At 54.9% G+C, this 27,795-nt stretch overlaps 7 protein-coding genes across 7 annotated transcripts; 3 read left to right on the top strand and 4 right to left on the bottom strand.

The window, feature by feature from the left end:
• Positions 1 to 178: 178 nt before the first annotated feature.
• CAOG_02517 (tyrosine-protein kinase Srms) lies at positions 179 to 1,630 on the top strand (the record flags this gene model as incomplete). The annotated part of the gene is made up of 4 exons (XM_004349217.1): positions 179 to 776; positions 867 to 1,126; positions 1,209 to 1,284; positions 1,362 to 1,630. The coding sequence occupies 4 exons, from the start codon at positions 179 to 181 to the stop codon at positions 1,628 to 1,630; spliced, it is 1,203 nt and encodes a 400-aa protein (XP_004349267.1).
• A 234-nt stretch (positions 1,631 to 1,864) lies between these two features.
• On the bottom strand, positions 1,865 to 5,442 carry CAOG_02516 (ribonucleotide reductase M1 subunit; the record flags this gene model as incomplete). Its single annotated transcript, XM_004349216.2, has 4 exons — positions 1,865 to 4,086; positions 4,450 to 4,516; positions 4,601 to 4,707; positions 5,424 to 5,442. 4 exons carry the CDS (start codon positions 5,440 to 5,442, stop codon positions 1,865 to 1,867), a joined length of 2,415 nt encoding a protein of 804 aa, XP_004349266.2.
• A 473-nt stretch (positions 5,443 to 5,915) lies between these two features.
• On the bottom strand, positions 5,916 to 6,963 carry CAOG_02515 (hypothetical protein). The gene is made up of 3 exons (XM_004349215.2): positions 6,841 to 6,963; positions 6,186 to 6,359; positions 5,916 to 6,052 (listed from the first exon to the last, which is right to left on the bottom strand). Exons 1-3 carry the CDS (start codon positions 6,936 to 6,938, stop codon positions 5,995 to 5,997), a joined length of 330 nt encoding a protein of 109 aa, XP_004349265.2. The 5' UTR covers positions 6,939 to 6,963; the 3' UTR covers positions 5,916 to 5,994.
• Positions 6,964 to 7,138: 175 nt separating this feature from the next.
• CAOG_02514 (protein phosphatase 2A regulatory subunit B' delta isoform) lies at positions 7,139 to 11,285 on the top strand. The gene is made up of 7 exons (XM_004349214.2): positions 7,139 to 7,175; positions 8,428 to 9,009; positions 9,181 to 9,534; positions 9,633 to 9,803; positions 9,912 to 10,141; positions 10,255 to 10,441; positions 10,574 to 11,285. The coding sequence occupies exons 1-7, from the start codon at positions 7,164 to 7,166 to the stop codon at positions 10,907 to 10,909; spliced, it is 1,872 nt and encodes a 623-aa protein (XP_004349264.2). The 5' UTR covers positions 7,139 to 7,163; the 3' UTR covers positions 10,910 to 11,285.
• Positions 11,250 to 21,207, bottom strand: CAOG_02513 (hypothetical protein). Its single transcript, XM_004349213.2, has 4 exons — positions 19,365 to 21,207; positions 18,628 to 19,204; positions 18,334 to 18,510; positions 11,250 to 18,205 (listed from the first exon to the last, which is right to left on the bottom strand). The coding sequence occupies exons 1-4, from the start codon at positions 21,107 to 21,109 to the stop codon at positions 11,417 to 11,419; spliced, it is 9,288 nt and encodes a 3,095-aa protein (XP_004349263.1). The 5' UTR covers positions 21,110 to 21,207; the 3' UTR covers positions 11,250 to 11,416.
• Positions 21,208 to 21,607: 400 nt separating this feature from the next.
• On the top strand, positions 21,608 to 23,680 carry CAOG_02512 (hypothetical protein; the record flags this gene model as incomplete). The annotated part of the gene is made up of 9 exons (XM_004349212.2): positions 21,608 to 21,939; positions 22,028 to 22,086; positions 22,180 to 22,239; positions 22,392 to 22,483; positions 22,563 to 22,683; positions 22,788 to 23,053; positions 23,199 to 23,338; positions 23,449 to 23,507; positions 23,619 to 23,680. The coding sequence occupies 9 exons, from the start codon at positions 21,608 to 21,610 to the stop codon at positions 23,678 to 23,680; spliced, it is 1,191 nt and encodes a 396-aa protein (XP_004349262.2).
• A 1,851-nt stretch (positions 23,681 to 25,531) lies between these two features.
• CAOG_02511 (exodeoxyribonuclease 1) lies at positions 25,532 to 27,515 on the bottom strand (the record flags this gene model as incomplete). The annotated part of the gene is made up of 6 exons (XM_004349211.2): positions 27,475 to 27,515; positions 27,213 to 27,336; positions 26,770 to 27,117; positions 26,492 to 26,670; positions 25,641 to 26,362; positions 25,532 to 25,599 (listed from the first exon to the last, which is right to left on the bottom strand). The coding sequence occupies exons 2-6, from the start codon at positions 27,231 to 27,233 to the stop codon at positions 25,532 to 25,534; spliced, it is 1,338 nt and encodes a 445-aa protein (XP_004349261.2). The 5' UTR covers positions 27,234 to 27,336; positions 27,475 to 27,515.
• Positions 27,516 to 27,795: the final 280 nt, after the last annotated feature.

Raw genomic sequence — 27,795 nt, 5'->3', positions numbered from 1 at the left:
CAACCAGCAAACCAATTCGTGCGATGAAGGCTCTTCTTCTCGCGCTCACAACGCTGGTGGCAGTAGCCCTGCCGCCGCAGCTGCTGGAGCCGCAGCAGCAGGCGTCGTCGTTTTGATTGCGATCGTGGCCGTCCTTCTAATTGTGCGTCGAAGGAAGCGAAGCCGCAACAACCTCAGGATGGACAAGTCTCCTGCAACCATTGAAATGACCACGCCAGGCGTCGCTTCAGGCCGTCAGAAGCACAACTCCAATGATTCAGCCAAGGTTGTTGCCAGTCAGACTCAACAAGACAAGTCCCGCCCTGCTTCGGCATCCCACTCGGTTCCAGCAGGTTCAGGCAACGCTAACACGGATTACTCAACACCACTCAAAGCAACCAGCAAGAGTACCAGCGGTCCTGCATCCACAACGGTTGACCCTTCAACTGCGTACAGCATTGCAGTGGTGTCAACCGCTGCTCTGTTGTCGTCGCAGATAGCCACCGGCACGCGCAAGCTGCTGGGACGAGGCAACTTTGGCCAAGTGTTTTCCGCGAACGTGTCCATTGCCCTCATTGCTCCCCAGCATCGTCATCTGTTTGCACCAGGCGCGCAGACAGTGGATGTCGCCGTCAAGACTCTGCTACTCGATGCCAATGCTCGAGCGGAGCAAGATTTTGTGCTGGAAGCCGAGCTCTTGCGCAAGCTAAATCATACCAACATTGTCAATGTCCTCGCAGTGCTTCCAGCTGGCCGAGGTCAGCCGCAAATGCTCGTTCTAGAGTATGTACCGTACGGTAAGTCCTTGATGTACAGTCGTAGCTCCAGGCGGTGTAGCGGAATTCGTTGGCGCTCACTCACTTACGATTCTTGTATGCTCTGTACAGGTGATTTGCGCAATCTGCTTCGTCAGTCGGCAAAGTGCGATGTTGCCTGGTCGCCAGAAGAGTATGTTCACGTGGCCACCGGTATTGCTGCGGGCATGGGGTATTTGGAGCAAGCACGAGTGCTTCATCGTGATCTGGCCGCCCGCAATGTCCTTGTTGGCTCGCATCTGGTGGCCAAGATTGCCGACTTTGGTCTATCCAGGGAGCTCAATGACAAGGACTACTACAAGTTGCAGTCAAAGCAAAAGCTGCCAGTTCGCGTAAGTCGGTTGATTGAGAATGGTCGAGTCTGGGTTGTGTTGTTTCTTGTCCTTGTGTATTCACCGGATTCGTGCATCGTAGTGGATGGCACCCGAAACACTCAACTACCGCAAATTCTCGAGCCAATCGGACGTATTTTCGTATGGTGTTGTGCTTTGTAAGGCGGAGTGATGAACCACAAGCACTCGTGAATAACACGACGTTTCGTTGCTCACGCTTGCACTTGAAAATTAGGGGAACTCTTCACAATGGGCCAGCCACCTTGGGCGGATGTCGAGCGGGACCAGTACCTTGTGGGTCTGAAGCGCGGAGATCGTTTGCCACAACCACCCACCTGTCCTGCACAGCTCTACTCGCTAATGTTGGCGACCTGGGAATGGGATCCCTCTGCGCGTCCTTCGTTTGCCGATTGTGTGGGTTTGCTCCAGCCGCTCCGTCCACCCAGAGGCTCAGTTCGCGATTTGGGGGCCTTGGTGAGAGGGAGGAGCAACACGAACGGATGATTCGCTTGCGCTGTGATGTTGGATGCCATCATTGGCATTTGAAATAGAGAGAATGCCTCACGGAGCCTTGTCAATGTCCAATGGGCTTTGATATCAAAATTGACACAGCCGCAATGCAATTCTCATGAATCACTTCAGAAAAGCGAGAAAAAAAAAAGCGATTCATTTTAAACATCTACACCACAACGAAAAAAACAGCACCACACCAACTACAACACACACACACATAAACAATTAACCACTGCACATCAGGCAAGCCTCCTTGTTCTGCAGAGAGCAGACCATGGCTGCCTCCTCGTCCACTTTTTGTGGTGCGGCGAGGGCCTTTTGATCGACAGTAAACTGGATGGCGTTAGCAGCAGGCCGAGTACGCAAGTAGTACATGCCGGTCTTGAGGCCGCGCTTCCATGCGTAAAAGTGCATCGAAGTGAGCTTGCCAAAGTTGGGCTCGGCAATGTGCACGTTGAACGATTGGCTTTGGTCAATGTAGGCGCCACGGTCGGCAGCCATGTCAATGAGCGTCTTTTGGGACAGCTCCCACACAGTCTTGTACAGGGCGCGAATGTGGGCGGGGATTTCCTCAATGCCGGCAATCGAGCCGCCCTGAGAGATAATCTTGTTCTTCATGCGGTCGTTCCACAGACCAAGCTCCATGAGATCGTGCAGCAGGTGCTGGTTGACAATCTGGAACTCGCCAGAGAGCACGCGGCGCGTGTAAATGTTGCTAGTGTAGGGCTCGATCGACTCGTTGTTGCCGAGAATCTGAGCAGTGGAGGCTGTGGGCATGGGAGCAACAAGCAGACTGTTGCGAATGCCATGCTGGGCAATTTGGGCGCGCAGCGCGTCCCAGTCCCACAGGCCGCTCGTCTCCTTGACACCCCACATGTCGTGCTGCAGAATGCCCTGGCTGACCGGAGAGCCGGCGTACGTCTCGTAGGGACCGCTCTTCTTGGCCATCTCGACCGAGGCCGTGAGGGCGGCGTGGTAGATGGTCTCGAAAATCTCGCGGTTGAGCTTCTTGGCATCCTCGCTGTCGAAAGGAACGCGCATCTGGATAAAGGCGTCGGCCAGGCCTTGAACGCCCAGACCAATCGGGCGGTGGCGCATGTTCGACTTTTCGGCCTCGGGCACGGGGTAGTAGTTAATGTCAATGATGCGGTTGAGGTTCTTGGTGACGACTTGGGTGATCTCGTGCAGCTTCTTAAAGTCGTACGTGCGGTCTGAGCGGACAAACATGGGCAGCGACAGCGAGGCAAGGTTGCAGACAGCAACTTCGTCGGGCGAGCTGTACTCGACAATCTCCGTGCAAAGGTTGGAGCACTTGATCGTGCCGAGGTTCTTTTGGTTTGACTTGATGTTGCAGGCGTCCTTGTACAGCATGTACGGCGTGCCGCTCTCCGTCTGGGACTCGAGGATGGCAAACCACAGCTTCTGGGCCTTGATGACCTTGCGGGCCTTGCCCTCGCGCTCGTAGCGGGTGTACAGCTCCTCAAACTTGTCGCCGTACGTCTCCTCCAGGCCGGGGCACTCGTGGGGGCACATGAGCGACCAGTTGCCGTCGGCTTCGACGCGCTTCATAAAGAGATCGGGAATCCACAGCGCAAAGAAGAGGTCGCGGGCGCGCTGCTCCTCCTTGCCAGTGTTCTTCTTGAGCTCCAAAAAGTCAAACACGTCGGCATGCCACGGCTCGAGGTACATGGCAAAGGCACCGGGGCGGCGGTTGCCACCCTGGTCCACATAGCGTGCAGTCGTGTTGAACACGCGGAGCATGGGCACCAGGCCGTTCGAGTGGCCGTTCGTGCCGGCAATGTAGCTGCCAGACGCGCGAATGCAGTGCACGTTGAGGCCAATGCCGCCGGCCGTCTTCGAGATCATGGCGCAGGTCTTGAGCGTCTCGTAGATGCCCTCGATCGAGTCGTCCTTCATGGTGAGGAGGAAGCACGACGACAGCTGCGGGTGGGGCGTGCCAGAGTTGAACAGCGTGGGCGAGGCGTGCGTAAACCACTTTTCAGACATGAGGTTGTACGTCTCGAGCACGAGATCAATGTTCTCCTTGTGAATGCCCACAGCCACGCGCATGAGCATGTGCTGGGGACGCTCGGCAATCTTGCCGTGGAGCTTGAGCAGGTACGAGCGCTCGAGGGTCTTGAAGCCAAAGTACGAGTAGCTAAAGTCGCGATCGTAGATGACGGCAGAGTCCAGAATGTCGGCGTTGCGCTGGATGATCTCGTACACGTCGTCGGCGAGCAGCGGGGCGGGCTTGCCAGTCTTGGGGTTTTGGTACTCGTACAGGTCGCGCATCACGCTCGAAAACTGCTTCTTGGTCTCCTTGTGCAGGTTGGACACGGCAATGCGTGCAGCCAGAATGGCATAGTCGGGGTGCTTGGTCGTGAGGTACGCGGCCGTCTCGGCAGCCAACGTGTCGAGCTCGACGGTGGTCACGCCGGGGTAGACAGCTCGACGGTGGTCACGCCGGGGTAGACACCGTGATGGAGAATTTCAGGCAAGTGAGCAAAAAAAAAAAAAAAAAAAAAGGGAGGATGTTGTCGACACAAGAACATGATTTTTTTTCTTTTCAGGACAGGACGTTGAGAGGTCGGAGAGACGTTGACGTTGACGTTGAAGCGCAAGAAAGGACGTGCAAACGCCGACACGACACTGCTCGCGCCACGAGCGCCCATCCACCCTCAAGCCACACCCAATCGACTAGCAAGGCCATGTAGGTCATTCCATGTTGCAGAAATCGAGGCTGGGCTGCACCGCCACGGCGTTGGAGCGCTTGTGACAGTGATGAGACCGCCAAGAACCAAACGGCACACGTGCGAACGTTATGGCGTCAGTCTCGGCGCCGGGGGTCAGCATCCCATTCCCCCAGCAATCCCAGTACTGTCACTGATTCACCGTTCACGGCTGGTGGGCTGGTGGGGCTGGACGTGAGGCGAGGGGCCCGGTTTGCGTTGGGTGACTGACCTTTTGTGTGATTTCAACAGCGTCAACATAGTCCGAGTTCAAGCCGTAGCAGAGCTTGTTGACACGCGAGGTGATCTTGTCGAACATGACCTTCTCGGTGCGGCCATCTGTAAAGAGGAGCAGGAGCAGAGGCAGGGGCAAGGGAGGCAGAGGAAGCGAGGTGAGACGTTTAATTCAGCCAAGACAAAGCAGACAAGACAGAATTCAAACAGAAAAAAAAAAAAAAAAAGAAAAAAAAGCGCGCCAAGGTTCCCGCCAAAATTTTTTAAGCATCGCGCCAAAATTTTCGTTTCACGCCCATTCCGCGACAATCAAGCCATTTCATCCCCGTTCATTGCTGTTGGTTTGAACAAAAATATACAAGGATGGTATGCAGAGCGGAGCGATGGCAGAAGCGCAGCAGGAAGATGCTGAAAAACGCGTGCAAACCGCGGTGGTTGAATGAAATAAAAAAAAGCGCGCGAACTTTGGCGCCAAAGAAATGAAAACGCCAAAGCCTCACTCAGCACTCGGTTTGCGCGATGCTACAAAGCCCATGTGTCATCCACACTGTTGGCAACATGTTTCAAGTGTTTGCCGATGTCGGCGAGGTAACTGAAGGGCAGATGGGTGAAAGAAACAACCGGAGAAAAAAAACGCGGGAAAATTTTACGCGGGAAAATGGGCGCCAAAAATTTAAAAAGCGGATCATCACCCGTTGCTCATGGACAGATCCGCTCCAAGGGGATTGCGATAGTCACAAAGATGAAGAGAAAACCATGCACAGAAGAGTTGTTGCGCACAGCAAGAAGGCAGGAAGGCAGGAAGGAAGAAAAAAACGTACCACGCTTCTTGACGAACATTTTCTGGACGGAAAATACACGGAAATTTGAACGACCAAAAAAGAAAGAATGACTTTGCGCCCAAATGCGGATTCGGCTTTTCAATTGAAATCAAGAATAGGACAAAGTCAAAATAGTATCAATATTTATGATAATGTTGGTTTTGTTGTTGTTGGCGGGGAGCGCTTGGCTGGATGAGCAGAAACGCGGCAAGTAGATTTACAGCTGTTAATTTTCAGCTTGAAAAGCTAGCGCGCTGTTCGAGCATTGCAGCGTCCAAATCACCAGCACCACCCGCCTCGTTTCCGACTATTCATCCTGCTGACGACACGATAATGCAAAACTACCAGACCGAGTCGACACCAAGGCCGACTTGAAGGCCAAGACACAACTTCTCGTACAACGCATTTTCAATACATTTCAATGAAGGACTGCAGCTCGACCTCATCTCCACCAACAATACCGCATGTACAAGCCACTGCTAATCGGAAAGACGCAAATGAACGAAGCACTGTAATCACAACAAGCAGAAACAAAGAAAAGCACGACTGCAAACAACTGACGACTTGGCGATTAGGCCTGCTTCCAAATGGCTGTCGTGACGTCGCTCTGTTGGGAGATCAGAACGTTGCTGTGCAGCAAACAACACACGCATGGGCGACATCACAAACACACAAAAGAACGTCAACGATCAAAGTGAGATTGCAGTGACACAAAGCGGGCTCAAGTGAGGCAGAAACACAAGCTGGCACCCAAAAACTCACAAGTGATCCGCCTCAATAACAACGACGGGGGACTCTGCAGTGCTTGACAAGGACTTGGCGCGCTGGGCAAGGAGCGAGACGAACGATGCGGCCGAGCTGGTTCCAGTGCCGCGAGCAGCGAGGCAAAGACCCTGGCGGTCTGCAGCAACAACGCCGAGTGCGCCGTCTTGGTGACTAAGCAACGTGTTCAAAGACGACGACGACGACAACAACAACAACAACAATGGATGCAAGAGTGAGTTCCACACGGGTCCATGCTTGCTGGGTGAGTGAGAGGGAACATGTGATGGTAAGAGCCAAGGCTGCAGTTGCAGTCCATCCCTCCTCCCAGCTGCTGTGCTGCTCGTTCATCAGCCGTTACACGGCACCAGACAGACGACTCTTGGGCGCCGGGAGGGGGGGGGGAAGGGGCCGCAAGGACGATCTTTCCATTGGAACTGGCGCAATGGAAGTCCAGCAAAAGTTTGCTTTTTTTTTTTCTATTCCTCGTCCTTTGACTGGGCTTGCTGCGCTCGCCGTCTCCAGCCATCGCACGAGGGGATCACAGCCAAGGCAAAGAAGGTCGTGCTGCTGACATTGGCGCGTGGGAGGCGGCGGGGGATTGGTTGGCGGAGAAAACAACTGGATCGTGATGAGTGCCAATGCAAGTCCATACATTTTGTTGACGGCTTGTGTGAGTTCTTGTTCCATTGCTGCTGCTGCTGCTGATGATGATAAAATGGAAAGTGAGCCTTGGTTTTCAACACATTTCATTTTTCTGCGAAATAGCTGAGACAGTTGCACCGACGGCGATTTGGTTTTTGGATGTGTGGCTTGACTTTGACACACACAACCCAGCGAGCGAACGAACGATCAGGCCTTCAGGACAGCCACTCCGTCTGGTCCATGCCATTCCCGTATTTATCTTCATCCATCATCACATCAAAAGCAACGCGGCTCAGTTTTCGTTTTCTTTTCACTTTTTTTCAGAAATCGACAATGGAGCCTGAGGTAAAAAAAAAAAAAAAAAAAAATCAAAGGGGAAAATAAAAATCAACAATTCGCTTTTTTCTTTGATTCCTGTTTGAGTGTCCTGCTTGTTGTTTCATTGAATGGGGGAGGGGGAGAGGAGGGGCTGTGGGATGCCAATCGACACAAGGGAAGGTGCAGGAGCGCGCGATCATCCATCGAAAGCCAGCAGCAACTTAACAAAACCAAAAGTAAAAAAAAAAAAAAGAAAAAAAGCAGTGATTTTCATTGCATTGCCGTTCCTTCCTGTCTCTGTTTCTGCTTCTGTCTCTGTTTCTGTCTGGCTGTGTTGCTGCTTCCCCCCCCCCACGCTGCGAGCGGCGAGATGCCTTCTTGCTCTCCTCTCCTTTGCCACTCTCGTCATGGAGTCTGCTGCTGCGAGCGGCGTTGGAGAGCGCGTTGTTTGCCAATACGCATCTCAATCCTTTTTCCATTCTCTCTCTCGCTCCCCCCCCCCCGCCAATTTCGAGCACAACGGAGCCCAGATTTCGACCAGACTCCATTCTACGCCTTTCAGTCTGCTTGCTCTGCTTGCTCTGCTCTGACGGCTGAGCGCGACGCGGCGTTTTTGCGTCAATCGTGCGTCAATCACAAAAAACCTGACCTTTTTATTTTTTTTTTATTTTTTTTTTACTTTATTTTTTTTGAGTTTTTTTTTGTGGGTTTTTGTTTGCATTGCCTTTTCCATTGAGGAATTGGCTCGGTCATCGAATGCCGTCGAATGCCGTCGAGGGGGTGGTCCGATCAGCATTGCAAACGATTTCACCAACGTAGCGCGGGGGGCAAAAGCTCGGCGAGAGCCCAAAGCAGCAGAGCAAACGCAATCGGCTCTAAAAAAGCAAATGCACTCTGACTACCTTTCTCTTCACATGCGTCGTGAGCACATCCTATCCAAATTTCATTTTAAGCGATTTTTCCCCATAGCAAAGACCTTTTTTTTTTTGTTTTGTTTGTTTCTTTGCCCATCGCTCGATTTTCCTCGCCGTCCCTGCGATTCGATTCCGCATTTCATCGCGCTGTGTGCACTCGCATGATGACAAAGTCGCAATGCAAAAAAACAACAACAGCGTCGCAAAGGTGAAGTTGAAAAAAAAAAAAAAAAAGCAAAACCAGAAAAAAAGCACACAAACAATCACCTTCCTCTACTTTCTCGTTACTTCACTTTCACTTTCACTTTCACTTTCACTCACAAATCTTCCTTGTTCTTGTTCGTCTGCAAATACTTTCCTGCCAGCGCATGCTCTCGCCTCAGAGACACGCTTCGCCGCAGGAGCCGCCAAAGGCGGGCGTCGTGTTTGACAAGTTCAAAAAGTCCAAGGGCGACAACCTGATTGCCAAGGCCCCGAAGCGCCAGACGTCGTCGCGCTTCCGAGCAACGGCCAAGGTTGAGCTCGAAAAGCTGAGCCTGCTCAAGGATGTCCCGCCGACGGAGCGGGAGGCCCTGTTTTGCCAAAAGCTGCGCCAGTGCTCGGTGGGCTTTGACTTTTCAGATGCGCTCAGCGATCTCCGCGGCAAGGAGATTAAGCGCGCATCGCTCCACGAGCTGGTCGAGTACGTGACCAACAACCGGGGCATCATCACCGAGGCCGTCTACCCGGAGGCCGTGAGCATGTTTGCCAGCAATCTCTTCCGCACGTTGCCGCCTTCTTCCAACCCCACCGGCGATGCGTTCGACCCCGAGGAAGACGAGCCCGTGCTCGAGGCCTCATGGCCCCATCTCCAGATTGTCTACGAGTTCTTCCTGCGATTCCTCGAGTCGCCAGACTTCCAGCCCAACATTGGCAAAAAGTACATTGAGCAAAAATTCGTCACTTCGGTAAAGCTTCTTCACTTGGTGTTGTTCTGTTTTTTTCCTTGTTGATGGTTTTTTTTTCGCTTGTTGTTGGTGGTGGTGGTGGTGTTGTTGGTGGTGCTCGTCGTTTTGGGGACGAAATTTGCCACTCACTTTGTCCCTCATTTCCTCACCTTCTGTTCGCACGCTACACAGCTCCTCGAGTTATTCGACAGCGAAGATCCCCGTGAGCGCGACTTTTTAAAGACAACGTTGCATCGCATTTACGGAAAATTCTTGACGTTGCGCGCGTTTATTCGTCGCTCGATGAACAACATCTTCTATCAGTTTATTTATGAGAAGGGGCACCATAACGGCATTGCCGAGCTGCTTGAAATCCTCGGCAGCATCATCAATGGATTTGCACTTCCGCTCAAGGAGGAACACAAGGTCTTTTTGACGCGTGTCCTCATCCCGCTGCACAAAGTGCGATCGCTTTCACTGTACCATCCTCAGCTGGCGTACTGCGTTGTCCAGTTCTTGGAGAAGGACCCATCGTTGACAGAGCCGGTGCGTAACTTCGCCTTCATCACGCGTGCGTGTGCTGAATTGGATTTTGTGTTGTTCTAACTGTGTGTCTTCTGCCTGTATTTTCGGTGCACTTCCAGGTTATTATTGGCTTGCTCAAGTTTTGGCCCAAGACAAACAGCCCAAAGGAAGTCATGTTTTTGAGCGAAGTCGAGGAAATTTTGGACGTCATTGAGCCGATCGAGTTCAAGCGTATTGCCGAACCTCTGTTCCGACAGCTCGCTCGATGCGTTGCCAGCCCGCATTTCCAGGTATGTTGCCAGCAAAGGCCGATGTCGTGGTGCTTTTGCTCTGCTGTTGCTGCTTTGAATCTTACTGTTTGTCTGCGTCTCCTTCCCCGTGACACACACACATAACAGGTGGCCGAGCGTGCACTGTACTTTTGGAACAACGAGTACATCATGAGCCTCATCAACGACAACAGCGAGATTATTTTGCCCATCATGTTTGCTTCTTTATACAAGAATTCCAAGTCGCACTGGAATCGAACCATCCACGGTCTTGTCTACAACGCCCTCAAACTGTTCATGGACATGAACCCTCGTTTGTTTGACGAATGCACCCATCAGTACAAGAGCGAGCGACAAAGGTAAGAGTGTCACCCAGGTGTTTTTTTCTTCGTTTTTTTTTTTTTTTTGTTTATTTTGTGTTTTGCAACTTTTTAATTTGCCTTGACTGACTTGCACGTGTGGCCAATCACAGAGAAAAGGAGAAGCTCGCCGAGCGTGAGCAAATGTGGCAGCGAATTGAGATTCTTGCCAAGACTGGCGACAACAACGGGCCTCTTCGAAACGGCACGGTGCGCGAGGGCAAGGCTTCATCTCGAGCCCGATCCGACTCGCTGTTTTACCCTGAGGACGACATTGACAAGTTGCGAGACGAAGTGCAGGTATAGATTAAGTGGTTTTGCTTTTTTTTTTTTTTTTTGGGTCGGATTTGCACTTTTTTTTTTTTTTGTGCAAAGGAGGTGGCTGACCCGCCCTCTTTCCCCCCCCCCCCAACCCCAAATTTCCCTCAACAGCCTCTTCGAACAACCGAGGTCGAAGCTCCTGCCATTTTCAGCGCCGGCATGCGCCGCAAGTCTGTTCTTCCGCAAGACATTGATGTCGCTCTCGCTATGGGCAAGCACACGCGCGCAGACGCCATCGACGCACCATCTGATGACTTGCAGCAAGCTGATTCGGAGCAAACGGCCGCCTTCGAGTACGAGCACCCGCACGACTGTGCTCAGACCGACAACGAAGCGGACGAAGACGCAGCCGCTGCTGCCGAGGCGACCGCACCCAGCACCGCCACACCAGCTACACCAGCATCCTCGAGCTCAGCCCCAGCACCAGCAGCAGCAGATAGCCAGTAACGCGTTCACAGACTTCCACTGTTCCCCACGTCGAGCTCGATCGTCGTTGTCTTCTCCGCACCTCCTTCTTGGCTCGCTTGTATTTTGCACCAGCTTTTTCTCTTTCTTTTTTTCATCTCGTTTCATGTATTACGACGGGTTGCCTTCGTTCTACTAATTTTTCTTTGCTCCCCTCCTCCCCTCCTCCTTTGTCAATCAAATCTGTCACATTCGTTTGGTTCTCTTTTGTGCGTGTGTGTTTTTTTTTCTTCTTCTGTTCTTTCGGTTGTTTATCTTTGCTCTCCGATCCGATCTCTCCATTTTGTGTGTCGCTAGTGTTGTCAGTTTCAATTCAACCATTACTTTTTGTAAAACACCGACGCGTCGATGATTACAGTATTTGTTCGTTTCAACCAAAAACAACCAGTACAATGCTACAGAGTAGCGACACAAAAGCATGCACACAAACAATACAACCCAAACAAAGAAGAAAAAAAAGTTGAAGCAGCAACAACAAGAATCCGAATCTTAAAACGCAACCCAATCAACCGCATTGGGGTTGGCGTCAAACGATCGCACAGTCTCAGACCAGGCATGGTGCGAGACCCAAATCTTGTTGAGCTGCTCGTAGCGCTGGCGATTGAGCTTGAGGGGATGGCCACGCCGCAAACCGACGTCCGTTTCACCGTGCGCGTCCAGGTACGGCGTGTTGACAAAGGTGCCGAGCGTGGCGTGAAGGAGGACAATGACACACCGACGAATGTGGAGGAAAATGCCGCTGCCCGCGCCGCACGAGACGGCATGTGCAGCGCACTCACCGACGGGCGATTGACCAGTCATGCAACACTGGGCCTGGGAACACAGGTATTTGCCGCAGACCAGGCACAACGCGGGGTTGTTTGGAATCTGTCCGCACGCGCTGCACGTCACTCGCACAGCCTCGTGGAACAGGTCGTTGTAGTTCTCGGGCAGCGGAACAAGCGCCTGCCTGCGAATGGGGCGTGGCACAGGCACGAGTTTGGCGAGATCGTGCAAAAAGCGCTCGGCGCTGAGCTCGCTGCCAGCACCCGATCCGACAAACGGCAGCGCCATGTAGGACAGCAAGGGCGGCGACGAAGACATGGCCACGGGATCAGCCATGGCAACCGAGGGCGTGCCGGGTTGTCCGTGCCGCGAGCGGCTCGGAGCCAAGGGCGACGACGCAACTGAGACGCGGGCGAGCGCACGCGCCTTGACTTGGTCGGCAGTCGCGACCACCCAGAAGCGCGCCAGCTCCTGGACGACTGGCACCGAGCTTCCCTGGGCCAAGAGGCGATGGTACGAGGGCAGCGAAAGGTATTGCTGGAGACGCAATGTCTCGTCGCTGGCATCGGGCTGCTGCGCCCACGGTGCAAGGCGGCGGGCTGGGGTGCCGCTGGCAGGGGGTGCGGTAGTCAAGTCTCCTCCATTGCAAATGGCAAAGGAGAAGATGGCAGCGCGTCGCAAGAACGGCAGCGTGACGTCGTTCACAAAGGCAGCCAAGCGACGTTGGAACCGAGGGGCATCGATCACGTTGCTGTACTGATCCAGCTTGCGAACGTTCAGCCACGAAAGAATGGAACGGAAGAACTGCACCAGAGCGTCGCGATCGGCTGATTGGCTGTCGTCGTCGTCGTCGTCGTCATCGTCATCATCGTCGTCATCATCATCAAAATCTTCTTCGTCCTCGTCGTCATCTCGCTCCTCTTCAGCTCCGCGAGTGTTCCCGATAATATCATCGTCACTACGGGGCGGTTTGCCGCCAACAACCTGCTTGGAAGCTGCTGCTGCTGCTGCCTCTTCTGCAAGCAATTCCTGAACCAGGGCACGCTGCTCCTCGTCCCAAAAGTTGGTCGACGCGGCACGAGCCTTGCCAACACTCATACGCGCGGCAACTACAGCAAGCAACGCTTGCGTCAAGGCAAGAACGTATAGCAAGCGCACCATGTAATGCAGGCGCTTGACAGAGCCGACAGCCGACGAGAGGTGTGGCGCAAGAAGGAACTGCGAGGCAACAAGCGCGTTGAACGGATCCATGAGCAGCGGCAAATGCAACGGGCTCAAGAGCGAGGCAAACGGTTGCTGGGAGAGCAATGTGGAAGCGGCGGGACCATCCGGCAGCGATTTGCCTCCCAGCCCAACAGCAGCACCATCGCCACTGCTGCTGCTGCTGCTGCTGCCGCTGCCAACGCTGTTGCTACTGCTGCTGCTACTGCTGTTGGAATTGACAATGAAGGGCGAAGAGCCGGAAGCAGAGGCTGACAGGACGAACGCTGCAGGCGACTGGGGATTGTCTGCAGTGCCAAGCAGGCTGAGCAAAAAGAACTGGGACAATGCAACAGGGCGTTCCGTGCGCAGCTGGCTGTGTGCCACGACTGCAGCCGTTAACGACCGAAGGAAGTGGAGCTGTCGCTCACTGATCAGCTCGACCACAAACTTGCCCTGGGGATTTGGCGTGAGACGCGCGGCCACCTCGGCGCTGGCGATCGTGTATGCGCAACTCGACCAGGTGGTGGCGCTCACTTTGAGATCTGTGGATGAGGCTCCGGCCAAAGGGGGCGCAATGGACGCCGCATGGATGTCGCCGCTTCGGTGCGCATCCATCGAGTACACACGCCACGGAAGGGCAAGCAGAGCTCGGCGCAACATGTCGTTGATCTGCATTTGTTGGTATTGCAGCCGATCGACCAAGCGGCGCTGCGTTTCTTGGGCCGCTCCAAAGTCCTTGGCTTCGTTGCTGCTCGTCTCACGACCGTCGGCGTTGGCGCCCAGAACGGCATCGACTTGCCGGCGTCCACGCGAACGGTTGAGAGTTTCAAACGCGCCCCGAGACATGTTTTGCAACATTGGGATGAGCCCATAACGAATGTTGCGCGAGAGGAACTCGGTAAACGAGCGCGGGCGGGGGTAGTTCTCTGGAGCAGAGCCAAAATCGCCCATGTCCCCACCACCACCAGCACCACCACCACTCACAACGGTCTCAAGCCGAGGAGGCGCACCAGACATTGGTGCAAACGGTGCTCGCTCAACCGGATTCAGTAGATCGAGCATGTCGTGGAAGCTAGTGGGCGGGTTGTTCACCGGCGCCACATCAATCTCTTTGTACGACGGGCCAGCAAGCGGAGCGGCAACAGCCGACTCGGCAACAGCAGTGAGCCATTGCAGGAACAAGGCGTCAGACCGTGCGACTTGCGAATCTTGCGCGTTGGCGTGAGCGCTGGCAGTCATTGCATCGCCAAGCATGCCGCCGCTGCCGACAGCAGAGGTTCGAGATGAAAAGCGGGGCCCAGAGCCCGCGCCAAGACTGCCTGGGCTGCTGCTGAGGCGAACCTCCGGTCGGTTTGCGGCGCGTCCTGGCACAACATCCTCGCCGTCCTCATCCACATCGGACGACGACGAATGGTCGTAGTCGAACGAGAGCGAAGTGGATGCCCTCGTGCGCCCCAAGGCACGCCCAGTTGCGGGCAGGATTTTGCGGGATTGCTGCAGTGGCTGAGTGTCGTCCCCCTCCTGATGAGCATCGTTTGAATCAACGTGGCCTTCACTGTCGATCTCGCTGCCAGCAAAGCCTTGGCTTGCAAACGCACCGCGGTAGTCACTCGAACCGTCATCGCTCGCGGCTTGGCTGCCAGCGTTGGGTGACCACAGCATGGGCGGCGCGCAGAGCTGGCCCACAGACACCAGTGGAAGCAGGGTGTTTCCAAGAGTCTTGCACAGGGGGCAGAGATACTCTTCGAGATCGAGGTTTTCAATTTGAGGCCGGCGAGCGTGGTAGGGCTGGGAGCGAAGACCGGCCGTGTAGCGCGTCCAACACTCAATGTGCATGGCATGTCCACAGCTGGATACGTGGATGCCGCGGTCGCCGTCGAGCTGTCGGAAGAGCGTTCGAGCAGCACCTCCCAAGTCAACTGCCTCGCGAGAGGTCGGGTCCAAGTCTCGCGTGTCCGAGAGCGCCTTTGCACGGTTGCCTGCACGAGAGAGCTGAAGCCGCTCGTAAAATTCGTGGTGCAAGCCGTCCTCCCATGAGGGTGCACTCGTGAGTCCGGTCGGAGGCGCGTTGTTGTTGTTGGGGCGCACGGGCGCAGTGGGCGGAGTAGCTGGTGGGGGCGTTCCAGGATAGACGACAGCCGGGGCGTTCACGCTGGGACTGGATGCATGCGACAAGCTACGGAAGAGATTGCGCGCCGTCGGGGTCGATGCCCCTCCATTCGCTGGCTGGGGTTGAGAAAGCGCGGGAATGGCAGCGCCATACAGCTTGCTTGCCTGGCGAAGGACGGCTGCGCTTTCGTTCTGGTATTGCGCATCATGCGCTTGTCGGTACTGGGCAGTCCAGTCACCACGGGCATTCAAGGAGGCCAGCACGCTGGACGTTTGCGTGCAGGCCACCAGTCCCATCGGATTGGCGCTGTCGTTGGAAATCACAGATTCCTCCTGGCACAAAATGCACAGCGCGGTGGCCAAGTCCTGGAACTGAGGCATGTCATCGACCGCAGCCGACGCAACCGACCGCAGGCTCGTGCTCACGTGCAGCATGTCAGAAGAGAGACTGTTGCCCAGCGCAGTCGACATGGGTGAAGCGTCCGAGCCGACAGCAGCAGCAGCCGCCGTGCCAAAGGGCGAGCCCGGCTGAGTGGTGGCAGACGCGATCGAAAGGCTCAGCGCCGGGGAGCTCGCCCCTGAGCGGTTGGGAATGCCAGGCGTGTTGGAGACTGAAGGGCTGCGACTGAGTGCAGGCGATGATTCTCCGGACGCTTCGTGGTACAGGTCCATGTGCTTGTCCTTGAACTGGCGTTGCATCAAGGATACTTGGGCCAACGCCTTTTCACGTGCTTGCTTGGCAATGGCAGCTTTACGGGCACGCTCCGTCTGTGCATCGGCGTCGGCAGGCGCCTCGCTGTTGCCGGCACTCGCACCGGTTCCAGTGCCGCTGGCAGCCGCAAACAAGGGAGCCAGCATGGACTTGACACGCTCGGAAGCAGAGGGGCACGAGTAAAAGCTCTTCAACACCCAAGTGATGCAGGATTTGAAAGCCTTGAGGTGGTCTTGGAGACGCAGCGCGAGCAGTGTGGGGAACAGACCCTGCCAGCCAGAGCCGAGCTCCAAATCCAAGGCGCACATGACCCGAACAAATTCATTTGCAGTGACAGGCACCTCAGTCGCGACATGGCCCGGAGGGAGCGCCGTGGAGGAAGCAGACGAAGCGCTGCCACGTGCCGCGGCCTGGCCTCGAGGGCCAGTCGGACGAACCGGAGTTGTCGGCGCGGCAGGTGCAGCAGCAGCAGCAGCAGCCTCTCCTTGCAGTTGAATGCCAATCACCAACAAGCGGAGAGCTTGTTGAACGACCATGTCCGAAAACATTTCACTGTTCCCGGTCATTGCGCGACGCAGAGGCCGTACAATCATGTGATAGTAGGCCTTCGACAGCGGCAGGTTGTTGAGCGCCGCAAAAGTCGAGGTGAAGGGTGGTGGTGCGGGCGAAGCCATGAACGCAACGTCCTCGGGAGCCACAACAGCGCCTCCAGGGGGACTGAGGGCAGCGGCGGTGCGCCGGAGCCGCATTCGGCGATTGTCTGCAGCCAGATCTCCGTCGCGTCGGCCGTAAGCGAAAAAAAACGGGTCGAACTGAACAGCGTACTGCTCCCGCAACTCGTAGACGCCAGAGTCGGCGACGCGCTCGGGCTGTTTAAACGTGGCCACTTGCCGCAGAACAGAGTCAAACTCTGCATGCTCGACAATGTACTTTGAGATGGAGGAGGCCAACTCGCTGTGCGGGGCCGATGACAAGTAGAGTCGGTGCACAATGTGGCGCTGAATCACGTCCGTGATGGTGACTTGGCCGACGCCGAGCTTCCAACGCTCCGTCAAGAGGGCAATCACAAAGTGAAGGAACTCTTCCACAAGCACGGTTTGCACGCGTCGATCAGAGTGAGCCTGGGCTTCCACGGCGGCCGAGACAGCTGGCGGTGGGACGGCGGTGGGATCGGCCTCAAACCAATTGTCCACGGCAAAGCGACGCATCAGCATCAGCAAAAAGCTCGTGGCACGGCTGTCAACGGTGGAGCTGGCAGGCTGACTTGTCTCGGTCTGCATCGCTCTGACATTGGAGTCGTCGTCACCAGCAAGCGTCTGAGCCGCGACGGCCTGAATGAGCATCAAATCGCGTTCAAGCGTGTGTTCGCGGAACATCATGCCCGAGTAGTTGTAGAGCTGATTGATTAAAGAGGCACCGTTGCGAACCCAGAGATTGGGGCGCGACTGAGCCAGCAGAATCATGAGCCGCAAAGGATGCTCCATCACATGGAGCAAAAATCCACGGTTTGCGCGCGACATGACTGTGGCAAGGTTGATGTGCTTGGCTGCAGCCTCTGCAATCAGTCCGGCGAGGAAACGGTGCAGCGGAATGTGCAGCGAAACCGGTCGCAGCGAAACATCGTAATCGAGCGCGGCGGTCGTGCCCAGGCTGGTCGAGAAGACCACGGGATGCAGTGCAAGCAGTCGCCGTTCTCCGCTCTGCAAGATGGCATCGACGGTCGCGTCGCAGCAAATCTGGAAATCGCCCGGCGTCGGCGAAAAGATGGTCGACAGCGACGGAATGATCGACATGATGTACAGGTACAGCGTGAGCGCATGCGTCCAAGAGTCTGTTTCGTGAAGGACGTGTTCCACCCGTTCGCGAGCAATCGAATCCATCTCGTGCATCATGCCCAGGAACTGCAAAAAGCTGCCCAAATCAGCGCGAACATCCGGGACGGGAAACAGGTGCCGCGCAACATAGCGGAGGTCGAGCAGAATGTGAAAGTATCGACGCGAGCGAATCAAGTTGCTCAGACAATCCATCGTGAGCCCACCCACGAGCTGATCGTTCAAACCTCGATCAATCATCGTGTTGGGCACGAGCGCCGTCCGGAAGGTTGCGTTGAGGACGGTGAGCAGATTGCCCAAGAGATTGTGCTGCTCCACCAGCATGCACACAATGGATGGGACGGTGAAGATCTGCACCGAAACAGACATGATGGAGTCGGACAGCGCGTGCGAGTCCTCCAAGAACTGCCACTGGCAATAGGCGTAGTTCCGGCACATGATGACGCCAAACTGGCCCTTGAACACCTGGTCCCGAAGCATTGTCGCCATCAGGAGATCGTGCAGTGCCGTGCGCACGTGCTTCCACAGCCGAGTGTCTGCGCGGAAAATGAGGTCTACCGGCGAGCCTTCGCCAATCTCGTCTTTATCCAGTACGTCATGGTAATCCATGGGGTTGACCAGGGCGGCGCAAATGAGGTGCTGGAAGCCGGCGTGGCTCTGTGTGAGAAAAATACAAAGGGTACGAGTCAATCACGACGTGAAACAAGAACAACAACAACAACAACAACAACAACAAAAAAAGCAGCAACCCAGTAGCTGGGCTCAAAATGAACACAAAAACCTACCGAACTAAGCTCAATCAAGAAGCGTAGCGCGACAAGTGCCAGGTACTGCAAATGAATCAGAATGGCAGGATGCACTCCAACGTAGAGTGGCTCCGTGTTGGATGAATCAGTTCGCTGAAGACGGCGACGAGCCTCCATACATTCATCCTCGGTACCAGAGCACACGATAGCGCGACCCTGAACAAAACAACAGCAACAACAACAATAACAACACACAACAAAAGTTAGCATCAACTCACACTTCCTCTCTTGAAAGCAGCCACGACCGCTTGTCACACAATGATGTGATGTTACCTCAGCATGAACAACCATCGCGGTATGCTTGGCGTCGGAAGGCGACATGCCCACGCCGCGCTTCAGCTGGTTGATGACTTGGTCGAATGAGTGCTTTTCGTCATTGTACAGCACGACAACAAACAGCTCGGGATTGTCAAACTCGTCCACGTTCGCCCAAGATGGAGCTTCCGCAGAGTCTCGAACAAAACAAGCGGCTTTGAGCGCAACCTCGCTTTGGGCGAGAGAGACTGCGCTACGGACGCGGTCCAGAGGGAGACGCGAGTCACTCTCCACGCCGCCCGAATGCGACAGCAAAAGAACGTCCAGAATGAAGCGAAGCAGCGCCGGGAAGGCGGACGAGGCTGTTGCAGCGACTTGTGCTGGAATGGAAGAAATGGGGCTGGCAAGCTTGCTCGCTTCTTCCTGCGCCTTCAAATGGGTCGCGCAGCTCGGAAGGCACTTCCACGCCTCGATCTCGCCGCAATCACAGCAACCGCCGCCATGCGACGATGACATGCGATAGTTGTGGTTGACATGCGGGCCATTTCGGAAGCAGTCTGTGCAAAGCACGCACGTCGCATCGTTCCCGCAGTCGCTAACGTACAAGGGAGAACAAGCATTTCCCGCAGTGAATATGCAAAATCAAAAATCAGCTTTGCCCCAGCTCCAAAACATGACAACTCAAGGCTGCTCGTGCTTCTCCCCTTTCTGGCGTTCGTTTTGCAACCTTTGCGTCCCGCCTCCCTTTTCCTTACCGGCAGTGATACGTGGTCTCGCCCTTGACAAACACATGGCCACAGGACGTGGGCTTGGGGTTGGACTTGCCGATTTGCTCCAAAACTTGTCCGCTATCTGGGCCGAGGACAATCTGCATCAACCCTTCCCAGACCGTCCCAAAGCACTTGGCGAGGGCAGGCGTGCAGAGAGTGACGGGCATGGCCTTCACCATAATGCTGCCCGTCTGCGGACTGATGCTGCCCGCCGCGACAGCGGTGGCAATAATGGCAGCATCCAGTTGCTCTGTGTGGTTGACTTGGTTGTAGTCCTCCAGGCCGGTCTGGCGGAGAGTTTGTTCCTGCTGTCGGCGAGCCAGCGCGCGACGGCGGCGCAGCCGACGCAAGCGCAGCCGACGCCGAAGTCGGGTTTGGTGCATGAAGGACATGATTTCCGCCACAGACCACTCGCGGTAGTCGGGTAGCTCGGCTGGTGCCATTTGAGCGAGTTGCTGAGCGAGTTGGGCGAGCAGGACGTTGTCTTCGTCGTTGTCGTCGTCAATGTCGGCGTCCATGTCATTGTCGTCGTTGAGGGTTTCATCGGCGTTGGCATCAAACGCCTCCAGCCCGTGCTCGTTCTCGTTCTCGTCGTTGTCTTCGTCGTTGTCTTCGTCGTTGTCTTCTTCGTCAAAGGCGTCATCGTCATCGTCGTCGTCTTCGTTGAGCCAGGGGTAATCGCCATTGTCCTCCTCCTCGTCGTTCTCGTCATCATCATCATCATCATCATCATCGTCATCGTCACGATCATCACCCGCAACAAGGGAGGCGCCATGCCCCAAGTGCGTCGGCAAATCCTCCGAGTCGTAGTACAAGTCCTCGTCGTCGTCATCGTCGTCGTCGTCCTCTTCATCATCATCATTGTCATCGTGATGACCTGAAACATGCATTGCGACCATGGCTTGCTCATCGTTGGAGCCATCCTGACGATCGTCGTCATCCACATTCGCAGCGGTAGAAGCCGTCGTCCTCGTCGTCGTCGCTGTCGCAGCCGTCCTCGAGGCATGACGCGCACTCGAAGCGCCCGCTCGGCCTCCAGCTCGGGTGCCTGCATCCGTAGCAGCAGTTGTTGCAGCAGTTGCAGCCATGGGCGTTGGGGTTGAGGACGAGGCAGCGGAGGCACCCGTTTGACGGGCGTCATCGGTTTCCTGCTGCTGCATTCGGCGATGCGCAGCCAGCAGCGTCCGCAGCAATGCGTGTGCGGGGGTGTTTGCCGTCGTGGCTGCACCATCCGTGGCCATGTCTGACGAGGCAGCAGCAGCAGCAGCACGAGCAGCCGCAGCACCAGCAGCACCAGCACCGGTGGCTGTGGAAGAACGCGCTGCTGAAACCGAGGGCAGTGCACTTTGCGTTGCTGCTGCTCCTCCTCCTCGCGTTGCACCTCCTGCGGCTGATGGCGGTCGCTGGGCGTGCTTGTCAACGCGTCTGTGCTGCTGCTGCTGCCGGCGAATCGCAGCAATGCACTCGGTGTAGCTCTGGACTGCGGTTGGCAGCGCCGTCTTGAGCTTTGGCCGCGCTGCTGCTCGCTCCAGCTGTCGTGCGCTCGGCCGCGTCTGCTGCTGTTGTTGTTGCTGCTGTTGCTGTTGTTGTTGCTGTTGTTGTTGAGTGAGAGCATCGAGGCGGACGTCGTGCTCTGGTCGCCGCGGCACCTCGGCATGGACTTGCAGCAACGCAGGCGCCGTGGACGCGAGAAAGTCAACCAGCGCCGGTCCAACCAACAGCGGATCCATTGTTACTTGATGATCACACGCACGCACACACACTTCGATTGGCAAAGATCTTGATCGGAGCTGATGAGCGCTGCGGGGAAAAAAGAAAAAAAGAAAAAGAAACCAAGAAAAAGAAGAATAAACAACAGTAAAATCAAAACTCAGACTTGAGACTTGTTTTGTGCGTCTTTTTTGATGTTTTTGAGACGACAGTGGGAATGAACGAGAGACCGGTCGGATTGCTGAGCACAGATCAGCGGAATTGAGCTGAATCGGAACCTGACTGCTTGAGGGGCAGCTCTGCATGCAATGGATGAGTTCGACTTGAATGAATAATTCGTTTGTCTGGCTCAGTCTCAGTCTCAGTCTCAGTTTCAAGAACGGCCATTCTGATGCTGCAGACCATGATGACCATGAGGACAACTCGTGCTCCAAGCGAGTCTGCATGCTGGATCTGCATTGCTGCGGGACACTCGTCTGGCGACCAGGCAGCTCGGCACGGTGGCTGCTGGTGGAGCAATGCTGGCTGCAGCGACCAAGACGACCAAGACGACCAAGACGACCAAGGCCGAGACTGAGGTCAAAGCCAAGACCAAGACCAAGACCAAGGAGACCGACCCGGACACGGTCCAGGCAAAGGCACCCACCAAGGCGTCCAGTCGATCAAGAGTGTCCACGACCAAGAGCGAGGCTACCCCGAGCCCGGCGGTGACAGGGACGGACGGGGACGGGGCGCATGTGCAATCCGGAGCGAGCCAAGCGAGCCAAGCTGCTGCTGCTGCTGCAAGCACACTGCCACCTGGGAAGGCTCCGCCATTCAATCCACTGGCAACGCTCATGTTTGACAGTCGGTATGGCCAGATTCTGTGATGGGGACGATTGTTGCGCAGAACTCGCACTGACTTTTTTCTCAATGGTTTGTTTTTCTCCACAACTTAGACAGCGCGCCCTTGCACGAAAGCATCCCCTGGATACAATCAGATCGCCACTGGTAGCAGGTTGAGTAAACAAGTTGCACACCGGGACAACGCCGAGACAGCGCAGTGACTCATTTTTCGCCTCTGCGTGTTATTGGTTTGGATTTGGGACAGAGATGCTGGTGAACATGCTCGGGGATGTTCGTGGCAAGACCTTTGTTGATGTCAATTGTGGTACGAGGCCTGCTGATGTTTTTTTTTTTTGGGGGGGGGGAAGAGAGGGAGGAAGATTACAAGGTGGTCTGTAATGCCCACCTTTTTTTTTTTTTTTTTTTTTTTTTGGTTTGTTTTTTTTTTGGCCGTTTCATTCCCAACGCTGGGTTTAGGTGTCGGGCTTGTTAGCCGACTTTTGCTCAATAAGGGGGCAGCCCATGTGCTTGGCACCAACCAATCGAGTGGAGTGATGGGGCACTACATGGTAAGGACGTGCCTGCTTCTCGATCCCGACCTGAAACCGTGTGTCGCGCTGACTCATCGAGCCCGTGCTGTTCGAGTAGGAGCTGGCGGAGAGATCCAACCACCGATTCGCGCTTTGGCAAACGAGCTGGCCACGGGATTTGGACACTCCCATCCTACCAGAGCGACTCTGGAACGCACCCAAACGCTCTTGGGATGAGGGTAGGAACTGAAGCTCCTTCTTTTCTTTTGGGGCTCTCTGCTCGCTGCATTTGAAGTGGGAGTTTGCTTATTCGTCGATATCCTCGAATTCACATTGCACACAGAGCCGTCCGTGGAAGTCGTTGGAGGAGGGGGGCGATGGGCGCCAGTTAAACTGCTGGAAGACTTGATTGCTCGTCGCGGCATTTTTCACTTTGGCCGGATTCCGTTTACCGTTCTCGCGAATGTCCGCAAGTTTGCCTGCACCCTAACTGCAGCGCGGCCCGACGGGACCGTGGCGCCCGTGACAGACTCGACCATTGTCGGGTCGCACAGCTATATCGACATTACTTATATGCTATTATTCGAAGCAACCAGCATCATTTATCCAGTCGCCGAATTTCACACCAGCTTCGGGGCAAGTTCTCTTCTTTATTCTGGATCATGGACGAACAAAAGAAAAACCATTGGCGTTGCTGCTCACTGTTTTGTTTTCTTTTTCTTGTTTTTTTTTTCTGTTTTCGTCGCTACTCCAGCGTACGCTCCCGCCAGCACCAGGATGCCTCATTCGGCTCGTTCCGAGATCCATCAGCTTGCTACGCACGATTGACCACTTCACGATCCTTCGCGAGCTCTGCCTACGACTCGGTCGGCAATCAGTACAGCGCGGTATTCGGTACGAACAATGAGCGTTTTTTGTTTTTCAGAAACACAATTGTGGCGTGGAAAACAAAAAAAAACAAAAAAAAAAAAAACGGTATTGACTAACTCGCTGGATGGTGTCAGACAACTGGGTCCTGGCCATGACATTGATTTGATCAAGCTGGGCATTCCGCCGTCGCATTGTATAGATAACCTGACAGTCGGTCAACTGCTCAAGCTGTTGGACGTTATTATTGAGCTGCGCAAAAGACTTGGCCTTTCCAATGAGTTTTCCTACATCAACGGTCAAACAGGGGTCGAGACTGACCTCGATGACGTCGAAGAACCCCAAGACAATCAGGACAATGAACAATAAATCACTGGATTGCAAGAGTTTATTACAGTTTATTACAAGCGTTCATAGTGGCATATTATGTTGCACAGAAGAAAAATAAATCCGGTTTGCGACAAGGATCGCTGCGACGATCGGTTGTAAGAGAAACTTTGCACAAAAGATCGAAGAGCGGTGGTGGTGGCGGCTTCGTCGGCTTGGCCAGCGACTGCTTCCTCGTCGTCACTTTCAACATCACTGGTCGACTCCAAATCATTAGAAACGTTGCGCAGAGGAAGGCGAGCAAGCGAGGCCGACTTGGAATGCTTTCGCGCGCTGCTGGAGCCAGGGCGCGCCAGGCCGATAGGTCGCATGCGTCCGTGCTCTTTGACAAACGGGCTCTTGAAGCGCTCAGGATCGCCACCCATTGCAATGGCCTTGGAGGACTCTCCGGGACTGACAGCACTGGTGGCAGCGTTCGCCAGGGAAGGTCGCAGCCCAAATGGACTGGCTTTTCGTCTCGCTTGGACTGCGGCAGCCTCTGCAATGGACCGGGCGAGCAAAGCATGGGGTTCCAAGGGAGGCGACGGTTTGCCGCTGGTATCCGTACTTGAATTCTCATGACTGGAGATGGGAGCTTGAGACTCCCCACGACCCGACGTGTACAATGCAGCGCGCGCATTCCGGACCACCGCAGACCCAGGTGCAGCCTCAAGGGCTTGTCGGCGCACCTCGGCGTGGACCACGGAAGGCTCGGACCCGGTCAGGTGGGCAAAAGCATTGCGTAAATCGGACGTGTTGTCGAAAAAGTTGAGCGTAGAAGGCTGTGGCGGAGCATCAAGTTGTGAACCACTCGATGCATTACGCTGCGGCGAGCGAGATGCAGCAGGCGACACTCGTTGAGGCGGCGTGAGAAACCAGCGCATTTGGGGCGAAGAAGAGTCGCCTGGCGCTGCAACGGCGGCGTTTGCTGCAGCACGGGGCGGGGTTTTAAACAAGTCCCGCGATGGCGGATGGGCTGCGTGGTCGACACTTTGCAAGTGCTCAGACTGTGCATGAGAGGGAACGGTTGCGCTGAACAAACTGAAGCTAGCTGCTGCTGCCATTGGCGATGCACGCTGAGAGTTGTCCACCTGAATGCTGTCGCCTTTGTCGACGAGACTGCTGCGGTCTCGCTTGTACACCTCGTTGAGGTCGACGCTCACAGCCATGTCGTCGTCCAAAATCTCTTCATCGGGAGTTGCTTGGTCCTCTTCATCGGCGGCATCCGAGTCTCGGTTGGAGTGATAATAGGAAGAGCGCGGCGGAGCCGTGGTTTGCGTCGGCAGCAAGTCCCACAGAGGCCGCTGAGAAGTGTCCACTGCACTGTCCAGAGCCGCCTGCACTCTCACTTCCGCGCCTGCAACAGATGAACTTGCCAAGTGTTCTTGCTCTTCGGCTTGACCAGAGCTGTCGCGCGAGTCATCCGCAAATATTTCCTCGTCTGTCTGCTGGCCGCTCATGGATTGCGATCTATGCTCCAAGAGCGATGGCTCGCCAAAGAGATCGACATTACTTGACTCTGACAGTAGCAGATCGCTCGAGTTGAAACGGGCTGCCAGAAAGGATGCCGAGGACGAGGAAGCCACGCCCGACAGGTGTTGATGATTGACTGGTGGCAGGCCCATGGTTGAAGATGATTGACTTGGAATTGCAAGGGAGGCGGGTTTGGGTTTTGTGACGGTGGTGACGGACGCCGTTTCTGCGATCGTCATCCTTGTTGCTGACGTGGTGGTTGTTGCGGCAAACGTGTGAGTCGTTATTGTTGCTGTTGCTGCCGCGCCGGCTGCAGCCGTTGTACGCGTCGGTGCAAAAAATCGCGAAATTACTTGCACGCGTTCAGCCGACGAGCTCTTTTCAGATGATGCAGAGCTCGATGCCCTGCGACCAGACGCTGGGGTATGGGAGAAGTCTTCGTGTCTGGGCTTTTTGGCCGAGCGAGGAGCTTCCACAGCTTCAGCCTCACAAGCTTCTTCGTGCTGGTGCACCAGGTAGGTGCGCATGTCCTCCAACCAGGTTGGTCCAAATAGATTGACAGCCGACGATGGATCCGCCGTCTCGTTTGGCATCAAGGCCTCCTGAGCGAGCTCGGGCGACAAGAAGACATCCTCGTCGTTTTCTTCCTCTGCCATCGACGCTTGTGCCGCGGATTCGGATTGGTCTTCCGATTGCTCGGCGTGATCGGAGCTAGCCTGCTCAAAAGTACGCTTTCGTGCAAACGAGCCAATGATGGCGGCCGATTGCTTGGAAATGCGGGGTTGGGCGTCGGAGGCTGGGTACCTTCGCAGAGGAGTGATTGGCACATCTCCAGCCGGAGGCGACGCCGGTGGTGCTACTGGCGCTTGTGCAGGTGCCTTGAACCCTCTGGAGGCACCTTCTGAAGGCTTGAGGAATTGAAGAATGGATGCCTGATTTTGCAAAGGCGCCAGGTTGCTTGTTGCGCTGAAAGCGCTAAAGCGGTTTTTGAACGCCTTTGGAGCAATCCACATAGGTTTGGGAATGGTCAGGCGGGTCGATGAAGGCTCAGTGTTGGCACATGGGGCAGCACAAGAGTCAGCATCTGTTTCCACAACCTCCTTGGAACTGACCACCATGGTTGCATTTGGATCATAGTTATCCATGCAAGCCATTGTGTTGGGGTTGATATTTCCCAGCGCAATTCCTCGTGCGACATGAGGTTCGAGTATTCTGAGAATCACCAGCAAAGAACCAAAAAACAAAACAAACAAACAAAGCAAAAGAAAAAAACAAAAAAGAAAAGCAAAAACCGTTAGAAGGCGCCCATCCACTGAACAACACAGGCCCAATTCAACCTACGGTCCAATATAGTCCATCTGAGAAATATCGACGGCATCGGGAACAGGGGTGACGTGTGTGAGCTCGAGAGATCCGGGATGAACGACGCGCTGGTATTTAAACGTGTTTTCTGCTTGCAAAAAGAGATCCTCGTAATCTCGTGGGACGTCCATCATCTTTTTGCGCATATGGGTGACCACCTGGCAAGGGGAGGGAGGACGGGGTTGCGTCATGAAGTGAAGAGGAATGCTCGCCCGCCCAAAAACAAAACAAACAAACAAAAAACAAACCGAGCTTACGTTTTGAACGGTCTTGTACCGTATCAACAGCTTGTTGGCCGTCTTGAGACCAATGCCACTGATGGAATCCAGATAATCACAACCGGATAGAATGCACATGCGTCGAAGCTGGTCCAGCGTCCAATTTTGCAAGTCAAGCTCCAAACAGTTTGCAAAGTCCTTCTGATCAATCAGGACACCTTCGCCAAACTTGTCCATCTTATATAGGACGCGTTGACAGCCGAATAACAGCAAGTCAGAGTCTTCTGAGATGACTGCTGCAATGTAGTTTTCGCGCGCCAAATAGCCAAGCTGCGCGTCCGCCTCGTAGGGAGCAACAATGTACTCGACGTTGATTGCTCGCAAAGCCTATCTCACAAAAGCGAGAACGGATGAGTCGACGAACATGATTGGATACCTCTCCTCAAAACAGCTCAACGTTTTTTTTTTATCAAGGGACTTGCCTTGATGAATTGGAGTGCCATCTCGGGCGTCACGTCAACGCACTTTTGATAATGCCGATAAGCAGTAAAATGGTCGTCATTTCTGAGCGATGCAGCTGCCTGGGCGGTGTAAAAGTCCCGTCGTCTGCATGGCGGAATGGAGTGAGAGAGTTGAGTTGCTCGCGAAAAGGGAGAAACCGCGACAATGCCCTTGCCACCCCCCCCCGCGCCTCTCCGCCTCATTCAAATACAACATTCAGCACTCAAACAACAGTCAACTCACTGCTGTCGCTCTTCTTCGGTTTTTCGCTTGGAAGGGAGAGGCGCTCCATCGAAAATGAGAACTGGGATGACCTTGTAATGCAAAAGCATCTCAACTCGCAGCATGCACGACTTGACAAACCTGTCCAACAAGCCCACCCACATCATCCCATAAGCATGACAAGCACGAGATTGCAGACACTTGTTGAGCAGAAGCCTTACACATCGGTCGGCCTGCCTTGCGCCAACTCGGCCGCGCAAGCGTATGCAGCGCGGTGCAACCAACCATATGCGTCAATGCCGACGCGCTGACCTGCAAACTGCTGCACATGCGTCTTCTGCC

Source organism: Capsaspora owczarzaki (assembly GCF_000151315.2).
Source record: "Capsaspora owczarzaki ATCC 30864 unplaced genomic scaffold supercont2.3, whole genome shotgun sequence".
NCBI classification, from domain to species: domain Eukaryota; class Filasterea; order Ministeriida; family Capsasporidae; genus Capsaspora; species Capsaspora owczarzaki.
This window is presented reverse-complemented; position numbering and strand designations above follow the sequence as displayed.

Coding starts and splice junctions, on each gene's coding strand:
- CAOG_02514 (XM_004349214.2), top strand. Junction 9,010..9,180: donor AGCAAAAATTCGTCACTTCG/GTAAAGCTTCTT, acceptor CACGCTACACAG/CTCCTCGAGTTATTCGACAG. Junction 10,142..10,254: donor TACAAGAGCGAGCGACAAAG/GTAAGAGTGTCA, acceptor GGCCAATCACAG/AGAAAAGGAGAAGCTCGCCG.
- CAOG_02513 (XM_004349213.2), bottom strand. CDS start 21,109: ATGGATCCGCTGTTGGTTGGACCGGCGCTGGTTGACTTTCTCGCGTCC. Junction 19,205..19,364: donor GAGACCACGTATCACTGCCG/GTAAGGAAAAGG, acceptor CTTGTACGTTAG/CGACTGCGGGAACGATGCGA. Junction 18,511..18,627: donor CGATGGTTGTTCATGCTGAG/GTAACATCACAT, acceptor TGTTTTGTTCAG/GGTCGCGCTATCGTGTGCTC.
- CAOG_02515 (XM_004349215.2), bottom strand. CDS start 6,938: ATGAAATGTGTTGAAAACCAAGGCTCACTTTCCATTTTATCATCATCA. Junction 6,360..6,840: donor ACACAAGCCGTCAACAAAAT/GTATGGACTTGC, acceptor CACGTTGCTTAG/TCACCAAGACGGCGCACTCG. Junction 6,053..6,185: donor GTTATTGAGGCGGATCACTT/GTGAGTTTTTGG, acceptor TTTGCTGCACAG/CAACGTTCTGATCTCCCAAC.